At 38.9% G+C, this 11,920-nt stretch overlaps 1 protein-coding gene across 2 annotated transcripts in view; it reads left to right on the forward strand.

Annotated features, from left to right (window-relative positions):
* The window catches only part of prim2 (DNA primase subunit 2), a 28,595-nt gene extending 16,962 nt beyond the window's left edge, over positions 1-11,633 (forward strand). For both annotated transcript variants that reach the window (XM_085477930.1, XM_085477929.1), the window contains exons 11-14: positions 5,020-5,146; positions 5,332-5,414; positions 8,464-8,532; positions 10,755-11,633. In XM_085477930.1, coding sequence (XP_085334056.1) covers positions 5,020-5,146; positions 5,332-5,414; positions 8,464-8,532; positions 10,755-10,982 — 507 coding nt within the window. In that variant the 3' untranslated portion in view covers positions 10,983-11,633. The remainder of the gene's footprint in view (positions 1-5,019; positions 5,147-5,331; positions 5,415-8,463; positions 8,533-10,754) is intronic.
* The last annotated feature ends 287 nt before the right edge of the window (positions 11,634-11,920 follow it).

Here is an 11,920-nt window from a genome sequence, read left to right on the forward strand (position 1 = left end):
TAACTTCTAACTCCGTTAAATGTAATAACTTTTGTTTTCATGGATGCCTGGAAGTTGAACTTTATAGTTACACCTGGTAAAGCAGCAATGCTGATCGTTTTATTAAAGATGAAAGAATTTAGACAGTTTTTAACTCAAAGTGATGCTGCAGTGTTCGTTTGACCTGAAGCATACGGAGTTTAGGACCCAGATTACTCCCAGATTTAAGAGCATCTTAGTCTGACAAATATGACAATAACAACGGCCGCTTGCATGTTCTGAAAAAAAATGTGCTTTGTTGTGTATCTGACGGACAAACACCAAACCAGTTCCACATCACTGAAGTTGCACCATTTTTACAAACCAATTCTGGTTCATCTGTTTCACTCAACAATCGGCCATGTGCGTATGAAAACAAAGGCACTGCGCATGCGCGTTTTACTCCCATTCTATCGCGATATTTCATTTTCCTATCGTTGCCTAACATTATACCGGTATTACCGTGAACGGTATAATATGGCCCAGCCCTACTCCACAGCAAGTGCCAAGAAGTGATTGTGCTGAGTTGAATAGACACCTGATGTAGCAGTCTGGTGTGGTTGTCCTTATGGACGGGCCTTGATCCCAGAGCCCTGTAGTCTTTGAATACTAATTTGTAGTAGTAGATCACATGGCTGGCATCCTGGTCGTGTCACCCCAGGTAGCCTGCGCTCTTTCCAGTCTGGGTCATGTTTTGCATCAGCCAGACATTTTGTCCAAGCATGTGGGATTGTCTTGAGCCCCTGTTTCTTGCTGGTGCCTCAGTTGAAAGAGTAATGAGGAAACAGATTACAGGATTCTGACCAGAATGGATACACAAAGATGCACATGGTTGTAGCTGCGTAGAAAGCAGGTGCTTTGTCATTTGTAAGGTTCAAATCTTTTTGCTGCATGGGAAAGACCAGCTTTGCAGAAGCAGGGTGTACATGGGATCAATGGGAGGCTAATGAATTTTAGCAACCCTGATGTCTAATATTAATCGAAGAGACACGAAACTGTTGTTCACTGCTGTTTATTGCATGATTGCAATCCATAAAAGCCACAAAAAGTTGCATGTTTAGGACATACAATTTGATTGGAATTGTAATAGGCATATTTTTTTGGCAATATGTAGTGTTTGTATTCTGGGAACGGTTAATAGGAGTGTTATTAAAAGATGTACTCTGCCATTTCAAATATAGATATTCACTCCAAAAGATAGTTAAAGTAGGGTAATTCTGGTTGGAGAACATACAGATGCATGCATACTAAGGAGATGAAAAGTAAAAATATCACTGAATAATTTGTGGAGCACTCAGAAATAGTTTTGCACTAATGCGAACCATGATTGATGTCAGGATAGCTATTTTAGAGTTTAGTTCAGTGAGGTTTTTTTTTTCTTTCTTGAATGCAGATATTTAAATAAGGAATTTTACTTGAGCCACAAAGGCATTCCATTCACTTTTTTTAAGCTGTTAATTTACTAACCCTTTACTAACCCTAGTAAAGCAGTCTCAGTGAGAGCCCCATGGTATAGCACAGCCCTCTTTAGCACCCTGTACAGAGGTGGCTTGGGTCCCGTGTACAAGTTCTCAGAGCAAGTAGCTGTGCACAAAGCTCTGCTCTTCTTCCACAGCAGAGGCAGCAGAATCACGCTGACCAGATCACAGCTCTCTGTGATGTATGTGTTGTGTCAGGGACTGCACTTTGTGCCAGGCTGCACAAAGCTTGCTCATTAGTATGCGACAGGCACAGAGGAAAAAGATGGGAGGCAGCGTTGCCAAAAGGGAGGCCCGGAGGAAGAGGCAATGTAATATTAGACTAGAGGGGGAGAGAAAATTGATGAAATCAACTTGATCTATCCATTATTCTTGCTACAGAAGTTGGCCAATTCATTTGGAGGAGTGTCTATTTGTACCACATTTGAGTGTGTTGCATTGCCTTGAGGGGGTTGGCCTGCTTTTAAACTACTTGTTTTTCAAATGTTAACTTAAGGTTAATTAACTTCCACTAACTGACACATTCTTTCATAATGTAGGTTAAACAAATGAGTCATTAGATGACATGTCATATTAACTGCTTTTGGAGATGTGTTACAAATGTGCACCTTGCTATTTTTATCTCAGTATAATTTAAAAGGAGCCCCACGCTTCTTTGTTGCTACCCCATATTAAATAAATCCTGAGATGATTTTTGTCTTTCTTTCTCTCTTTTTATTCTTTCTTTCTTTCTTAAACAACATTCAACTCATTAGTAGCATCAGGATGTAGGAATTAATTAGAATTTTTGTGTCTTTTCTCCTCTTGGACCACTATTTTAGCAGCTTGAAAAACTCAATTCCAGACCCAAATTAACAGAATATTTGCCAGTAAATCACATATGTGATGTATAATGTTTAAAAGCCAGATAGTCTGAGACTTTCCTTTATTTTTACTGCTCATGCTGAGTTTAAAAGCTACCCAGTGGCAATATTTTGGTCACAATTCTTCAAAATTTAAATTTATGGGATCTGTCGGTAAAGAATAACAGCCCATGTGTCATGGCAGTGATGTCAAATTCTGTATTGGTGAAGCTATAATAGGCACCTACTGCAAAAGTTATGACATGGGATAGCAGATATGACACAGGTGCTGCTAATAACATTGTGGCCCTGTGCTTTTAAGGCAGAACGGTCAGCCATGACACTTTTGACAGTGAGACAGCAACACCAGACTCTGAAGCTGAAGAAACCAATGCAACCCCCTCCACACACACACACACACACACACACACACACACACACACACACACACACACACAGCTTTCCTAGTTTGACATGTCAAAATAGGCTAAAATTAAAAATTCCTTAAAATTCCAACTGTCACAGTGAAGTTTTTTTAAGTCCTCCCATTTAGTTTAAACTGTTTCATGAGTTACAGATTTTGTCTCAGTGACTTTGCTGCTCTAATTTTTCAAATATTTAGTTAAATGCTAATTTTGCGTGAATGACCTTTTTAAAAAGCGATCAATGTCTTCTTTTCTGCAACATCAAACTACTGAACTGCTGCTCCTGCATTTTATAGTCACTCACCTTTATGTTGTAGCTTTTTGGTGTGAAAAGGCCCGTTGTGCAGATTGAAAGGGAAATGTATTATAATGGTATTTAACATGAGAGGGATTGGAGCTATAAGCACATCAGTCACTATGGGCTGAGCCTAAGAAGCCATGCCAAGTTTACACACGCGCACACACACACTCTCACTCACTCTTAAGTAATCCCTTTTGATTGTGACCTAATTCAGGATTTTGTGAATGTGCTGTAGAGTGTGGGGGGATGTTATAGTGATGTAGTCCCATGAGCCAAGATATGCATAAGAGCAGCTTTGGCTCAACTCCATTGAACGCATCTTTTGTAAATTTGCTCAGTTTGGGGGTCAGCTGTATCGGGGTATATCCAGGATTATCTGAAGTGTAGGTTGAGGCAAAACAAAAACATAAAAAAAACACATTTAGAGGGGTTTCATTCACACGCCAGGTTGTGCTTTACCTCAGCTTTGCTGGGACAAATGACTGTTTAGTATGGTTTTTGAGGCTTTATGTCACTTTTAGCCTAGAAATGATTGTTTTTTAAATTCCAGGTAACATCTTGAATATGCTGTAACACTTGTGGAGTTCCCGTGCTTTGTTTTAATAGAGTAAGGGAGTCTTAAATCAGGAAAGACCTCTTATATTTATTATTTGATTTATCGTACTTAAAGAAGGTTTTACAAGTTTTTAAATTGCCACTGCAGCTTGGCACATTAGTAAGTTTGCAGGGTTTTATTGCAACATTAATGTGTTATGATGGGTGCAGTCATGTTGATTGTGTTCTGCCACTGTCAGAGCGCCCTCCCTGTATTTTACAGTCGGATTTTTAAAGGCACGGTCACTGCGATGCATTTTAATGACTGCACAGAATTACTGTGCAATAAAAAGTTCACTGCAAAGATTGTGTAAAATGACCCCCATCAAAAAGTATAACCAGCTAGAAGATGATGAGAAGGATTTCAGAGGTCTGTAATACAGTTCATATGTGTCCTTGACTTTGATCTCCAACTTTTAGGGCAGATCAGGTAAAGGGTTTTCAAGATGTCAAACCAGGATTTGCATAGTTCTGCTGCCTTTAAGCCATTGAACTGTTGAATAAGATATAACAAGACCTGGCTTTATCTGAGTGTAAATTCAGTCTGACTGTACACTTGATGGTTAGTACTAATGCAAAGTTGTAGTATAAATGAAAATATTCATGTTTATGCAGGGCAAAAAACACGATCATTTTCATTGTCAAGAAATCTCACTATTTTTTTTTAAGTCTATAAAATTTAAAGAGTAGTAATTACAGTCCATGTATTCAGCATATCCATCCCATAATATCATCAATTTTCTTAATTTGCTTTCCAGTTTGGGATCATAGGGGGCCTGTCCCAGCTGTCACTGAGCGAAAGGCAGGGTACTACTCTGGGCAGGTCAAAGCTAAAACGACTGGCATGTTGAGCATGTCACCTTCAATAGGTTGAATCCAAAACGCCTGTTACACAATGAACGGCAGACATTCACACAAACAACTGCTGTACTGAAATATAAAATGCTTGCTTTACTTACAGTAAACTCATTAGAGCAGTTTAGAGGATTGAACTGCTCATCTGAGTGTGAGCTGCACATTGAGGATTACAAAAGTGCTGTGTACATTAAACTGTGTTCTGGGGCCTTGTTTTGTTGAATTTAAAATAGACTTCATATTGAATTGAGTCCTTCTACAGGGCAGTGGGCAAAAGTTCTGAGAAAGATGGCCATATTACAGCATCCGTGGTTCAACTATCTCGAGTGTGGCGACACCTCTACAGCAGGTTCTCTCTAATAGCTCTATATTTCATTGAGGAAAACACCCTGTCAAAACTGACATGATGTATGACAATGACTCTTTTCACCCTTACCTTGTCCCTCTTACACTCTCATCCTCACTAATGCCTTTCGCTTCCTCTCTCCTTCTCTCCCTTTCTGTAGTTTGACAAAGCATATGCCTACAGCATCCGCCACATGTTTGGCAAAGAAGGAAAGCGAACAGACTACACCCCCTACAGTTGCATGAAGGTGATTTTATCAAACCCACCCAGCCAAGGAGACCATCATGGTGAGTTGACGGCTGTTGGAAGAAGTGGTTGGTTTGGAAACAGTAACACATTTGTGTTCGCTAAATCTTTGCAAATCTGCAGTTATAGTTTAATGTGCTTTCATGCTCCTTTATTTTCTTCCAACTGTTGAAATTCTTTATTTGCATTTTTTCCCTTTAAATAAAATCCCGCCTTATCTTTGTAGGATGTCCATTCCGTCACAGCGACCCGGAGCTGCTGAAGCAGAAGCTTCAAGTGTACAAAGTGTCTCCCAGTGGAATCAATCAGGTGGGTGCCATCTGTCCACAGTCGGTTTGTCAAATGGTTGAACAGCCCTCTAGCCACAATTCCCTTCTCTGACTGGGGACAGCATGTGGGTTATGTTTCTTCTTCAGTCTCACAAAACTCAGCCAGCAATCTTATTGGATTTATAAAAACTGTCAAAGAAATAATTTAGAAACCACCAAATAGTACTCATGTTAGTAGCCAATGGCAGTTTGTCTTAAATATTGTAAATGCCCCCTGCAGAATAGAGCTTCTTTTGTTTTTTATATATATATATATAATAAATATAAAATAAAAAAGAGTATTTTTTTGATTAATGTTTTGTTTCCTTTACAATATTATACATTAAAGTATAATATTGTAAAGGAAACAAAACATTAATCAAAAAATTGTTGAAAAACAAATTACAACATTGTATAAAAATTACAATCATCATTGGTTCTAATTGAACAGAAATTTCTATGAACTTGTAAGAACTGTGTAGGACTTGAATCAGTCTGTGTCAGATCCTGAATTTGAAATTTCCACTGAAGTCACGGGTAAGAGACAAGTGGAACCAAGATCTAGGCCATTTGCTTTTTGAAGTTTGCAAAGACTGCTAAATTTTGCCAGTGGTAGTTCACTCTTTGCAACATAGTACGCTGTTCTAAACAGATTTTTCAGGTTTATTTTTAGTATGTTATTTGCAATTGGTGTTTGTTCTGGGAAAGATATTGCAGACTGAGCAATAATGCATTTCTTGCATTTCTCATGGGTTCTAATGGGGGTTCTGGGTTCTGTTTGTACAGTTATGTTATTTTTTTTATGTTGCCATAGTGACGGGTGACGCCCTCTCGCTGCGACGGTGTGTCCTTCCGGGGTCAGAGGGCGCCCTGTGTGTTGTTGTTGTTGTTGCTGTGCGGTTGCCGCGCTGAGCAGTTAGCTAGCGGCAGTGTTCATCTGCAGATGTGCTCCCTGGCTAGCTCACGGGAAGCAAGACCAAACGACACCTCTGTCTCCTCCTTGTCTGAGCTCGCCACAATATTAAACATATCAGGTCCCCATAAGGAGAATCATGTGCTAACGGCTGTCTAAATGACTCGGGTAAAGTTTGTAGCATGCTTGTTGTTTTCGTCTGCTTCCACTTGTCTTTGCACTAGGATGATGTCGGCATAAATGTGCAGTCATATTCGTTGTGTTCCCACTAGTGCTGTCAGCGTTAATCTCGTTGAAATGACGTTAACGCCACAACACGGCAAATCTCCGTTAACGAGCTACCCCTGATCGCCCCGTGCGTAGGGCTAGACGGCCAACACGTTAACGAGCTAACTGCGCTAACACACTAGTTCCCACCCATGTAATTGAGCATTGCGTGGCACATCCAACATACTGTCTTACTTTAGTCCATGACTCGCTTACCTTCAGGGTCATACGTCACATGAAAACCAAAATAATTCCAAACGCCAGATCTGAATGAGGGTGGGGGAGGTTCAATTTGCCATGTTGCAAAGAGAGCTTAACTTCTGTCTCGCTAGCTTGCCCTGCGCTCTTCCTTCTGACAATGCTGTCTGTGTTGAATGCTCAGTGGATCTGCGCTCGACAGTGCAGCCTAGGCGGAGTAGTCGAACGCAGATTCACTGAGCGCTCAACACAGACAGCATCATCAGAAGGAAAGTTGATAAAATAAATTACAAATTTTGTATTGTTCGATACATATGCGTACCGAACCGAAAGCACTGTATCGAACGGTTCAATATCGATACGAGTATCGTTGCACCCCTAACACATATATATATATATATATATATGGACTGGTCTCTGGGCTTTAATCACTTGACCCTACCTACATTATCACCTTTTTTGTCACACATCTGATCGGGACAAGCTAATGCCATGTGGTACAGCTTTGATTTGGAGCAGTTTTACACAGAAAGATCAGTACAGGTAAATACAACTACATATACATATTTTGAGTTTTACTGATAATAAACAGTCTTCTAAAAATTGCTGAACCCTTTCAGCGGGGAGATGGTGTGCAGATTGCTTACAAAAAAAGGTGAAAAACGAATATACAAGTCAATAATTTATGGCAATCTGTGCAGCATTTGTAGAGACGTTTGGGTATATATTCACACATGAGGTTTTGTGAATATAAAAGAGATTTATTTCTGAGAGACCAAAAAGGTAAAGATAACTAAGGCTGTAATAGTATCACGAAATGTCTTGTGAATCTAAGACGTTGTTCTATAATCCCAGAGGAACCTTCAGAAATAAACCTCACAAAATAAAAGCCTTACCATAATAACACAGCTTGTATTGTTCCTATATTATCCATCATTTGTGTGCATTTTAGCAAATGCTCCTCATATTCCACTAAGCAAACTAAAGCTCTGATAAAAACGGCAAAGTCTGACTGAAACGGTGCGTAGCTCGACACTGATCTAACCCCAGCCTCAGTGTTTAGCATGCTGGTGGCAGTTTCATGCTGGAGGCAGCCTTCAGGAATCTGGGGAATAATGAAGGAACTAATTTCAGGCAGACTCCTCAGAAGTGTCTCTCTCCTAGTGAGTACTGATAACTTGGGATTTTTCTTTTTTCAGCAGGTCACTCACCCCGAGTATGCAGTCTCACTGCACACTACAGTGGCTTTATTACCAGAACGTTGCCGTTCTTATGTGACCCAGTAAAAAGTTGGGCTGCAGGCTGGGTGTTCACCCTCTCCCTTTTCCGCTTTGTAGAGCTTCAGAAGGCAAAAAAAAAAAAAATCCCCCAAAATTGAGATCTGTAATCATTGCCACTGGTTATTCTCCAAAGAGCTGACCCAGGGCATGAATATTTAGATTAGCCTAAATATGTATGTGATCTGTTTTTATTAGGTTTGAAGAGATTTTTTGAAGGATGTATTCACTTCTGTCATGATGATTTACTAAAAAAAAGGAATGTGTAAAGTCATTTTAAATAGAGGGCGGGGGAAGCAAAAATTGGCAACAGTATTCTCTGTAGAGTTGCTGTATCAGTATCTAAGGTGTAGAAGTTTAACCTTAATTTTTGTGAACTGTGCCTTTTGTTGCAGATCCTGGAGCTGGTTAAAGGAATGCACTACCAGCTGGCATGCCAGAAATACTTTGAGCTGACACACAATGTAAGTGGAGTCATTTGATGCAGGGAGTAAGCAGGGGTACCTGTGTCAGAGGCAGGGGTTTGGTCCTTGCATCTCATGCATGAAGGCTCAGGAGAGACCCAAAACTGTCATCCCATCCATCATTAGCAGTCTGTCACAGCCGCTTAATTTTCATAGGTTTATTATAGCATTCCAATCTATTTTGCCTCCCTGTTGATGCTTATTTAATTTAAGCTGTTTTATGTGCGTGAGTCATCATCCTGTTCAGTCAGCAAAGCTAGGACTGAAAGTGACAACACATTTTCTTGTTACTGCAGATTGTTCAGGTCATTCAGCTGGAGTTTGCACACATGGATGCACTGCATTTACACAGCTTTTGGTGTAGTGTGAATGGACAGTAGAGGTCAGTTCATTCATTCTAATGACCAGCAGGGGGCAACGCCTCTGGCTTCAGGAACAAGTCAAACTTTACATCTAATCCTACCTTAATAAACACTTTAATACTGAGTCTATCCTCTTAAGCACATCTTTACATATACTTATATTATACTAAGATTAACAGCAAGGTATGAGTCAGGATGTGGCAGCTTCATGTTTGACATTTGACTCGGTGCGTAATGAGAAGATCCAGGCCTCACATGAGGCCTAAAACCACTAGCTCACAAACCAACAGGTGATTGTGTTCAGTTTCAAAAGGAAGGCATCACTACAATTAATGCTGATAGGGGAAAATGACACATTGCACTTTTAGTAAGGTAACTATTTAGTGTTATTACAAGTTCCTATCCTTATTTAAATGGACTCAATGTATACAAATGTACACTACATGAATTTAGATAGATTTTTAAAATTCAGTCTTTCTGTCAGTGATTTATATCTCTTCACTCTACTAAAGCAGTATAAACGAAACAATGGTCTGCTGGGTTTGGGATGTGAATCCCTGTGTGTATTGCTGAGTACATTAATAGTACATCTAGTAGTACAATTCAGCATGGTCTTAATTTAAACCATAGATCCATTAGCCTGTGTTTATCATGTTACATGTCAATCTTAAATCTGTAGATTTCCAGGACTTTACATTCATATCTTCTTTTTAAAAAATAATGTCAATTATTTTTATTTCAATATACATTAGAACTCTAATTTACTCTAATTTGCTAAAGATTGACTTACTTAGTCTATTTTGTGCCTTATCTTTTTGCTGCTCATTATAGGAAGATTTTTACATATTGAAAATCTTACCACTTGAAACAGTTACTACTGGTAAAATATATCTTTGCTGTCCTTATTATCCGTATAATTAAGTAGTGCAACAAAATTTGATTCACTGATATAAACTGTGCTGGTGTTGAACATCTGCTCTGATGTTCCTTTTGTGGGGAAAATTCCCGGGGCTATTTGGGTTGTTTATTGGTTTTTTTATTTAGAATTTGTGGGTCACTTGTTTAGTTAAAGTCATTACATGTACATTTATTTTCTCCAGGCAAACAAATAATAAAATAGCAAACAGTATGTTTTGCAGTCATGTGTAAAATAAATTTATTTGCCTCACATGGCAATATACAGACTGAATGCACATTTTAAATTTTTATCATCCCAACAACTCAAAAAAAAAATGTTAGGAGCTGACGGACTAGCATTTAGGTCTACTACTTGCAGATACCTTAAAATACTATTAAAAGGAAGGCCGGTACTCTAGTGGTTCAATAGGTACGAATAGCCAGTGAAATATCTCCTTGGTAACTGAAGATGCTGACACGCTGTTTGGGTATTTTAAATCATTTACTTTTTCCACATTGAAATGTTTTGAAAACATCAATCAAATTACTTAATTATTTAAAAAAAATCGCAGAAAAGGTCACAGAAAGAGAATTTGTATTCCATCCACTAATTGATTAATGGGTTTTTTTACTCATCATGAATGATTTTGACATTTTTATTTCCTGAAAGGCCATTTCATCTTTTCACTGTGCTCCGATAGAATAGTTAGCAGGTGACTTTGCGCACTAATGTGGCTGTGAAAGCCTCCTGTCCTCATTAGTAAATCGTTAGTAAATTAGTAAACCATTGCACATCCCCCTTACTGACGGAGATGCTAAATGACCGTCTTATAAAAGGTGACATTTTATTGAATCAGTCAATCATTGCCCTAGCAACCTGCCACTTTTGTGAAAACTAAACCTGCTGTTCTTACTATCTCCTGACCTTCCTTCTCCTGTGGTTTCTCTTTTTTTTATTAACAGATTGAAGACTCATCTTTCTCACTCAATCACCCTAACCAGTACTTTCTGGAGAGCCAGAAACTTCTGGGTGGAGGCAAGGACATAAAGAGAGAGATGGATGCTCCGCAGAGGTCACAGGAAAACTCCGCCTCCAAAGGATCAACCGGAACTCAAGAGGTGGCAGCAAACACCTCCCAACATTTGGCCGAGATGACAGAAGATTTGGAATCTTTCTTTCAAGAGGCCTGATTCTCAAATGTTTAAATACACATACAAATAATTCTGTATCTCTGGACATGCTCTGAATTCTGCTGAATCTTACAAATTCCCTAAACTTCAACTTTAAGTATTAAAGTTGAAAATCTGTCTTTCAGTCTTTTAATTCCAGCATAGCAGACTTTGGGAGAAAAAGTGAAGAAAATTAAAGGAGTGCACCACAGTGCTCATGGAAAGGAAAAATAGAAAGATTATGACCAAAAATAACATTAAAAAAATCTATAATTGAAACAGTAAGCTTTTGTATTTTGTCTAAAAATGTTTTTTTTTCTATTTTATTTATTGCAGGTTTTGATTCAACCTTTCAAAAATTCACACAGACGTTTCTTTTTTTCCGCTGTATGATATTCTTTGCTCACATGTCCGTGATCCTGCATTTATTTCTGCCTAACCATGCGTTAAAACTGCTCTCTTGGTTTGTTTTCCTTCTTTGTTTTTACTCTGGTCTGAACTCAGATGGCTTATATTCTCAGTGCACAGTATTTTGGCAGAGACATGGTTTGGGGGTTGATGACTAGAACATTTCCCAGCTGTCTCAAAAACAATGTCATTGTATTTGCTGGCAGCAGTGTGGATGAATGGTGGCAGGAGGGCGGATGAAAATAAACAATTTCCACACTTGTATTATGCTGCCTTGGAATATTGCCTCCTAGTGCACAATGCAATTTATTCAAAGCATACGTGGTCAAGAGATATTTCCTCACTTTCCTCTTGAGCCTCAGTTCAATAATTTGTTTAAAAAAAATAAAAAGGTGGCTGTCTAAAAGTCTTAACCTTTTTGTGCTGCTGTGGAATTAGCAACACAGACTCCTCCAATCTCGGTTCTTTAGGAGGTACAGTTTTGTGCTCTTATCTCCCCTCATACTATGCACTTTACCAGACTGCTAACTTTGGATCCAATTAGAGGGACA

The sequence above is a fragment of the Copadichromis virginalis genome, linkage group LG13, assembly GCF_057382275.1.
Source record: "Copadichromis virginalis isolate Kocher_CV1m ecotype Utaka linkage group LG13, C_Virginalis_male_GT1.1, whole genome shotgun sequence".
NCBI lineage: Eukaryota > Metazoa > Chordata > Actinopteri > Cichliformes > Cichlidae > Copadichromis > Copadichromis virginalis.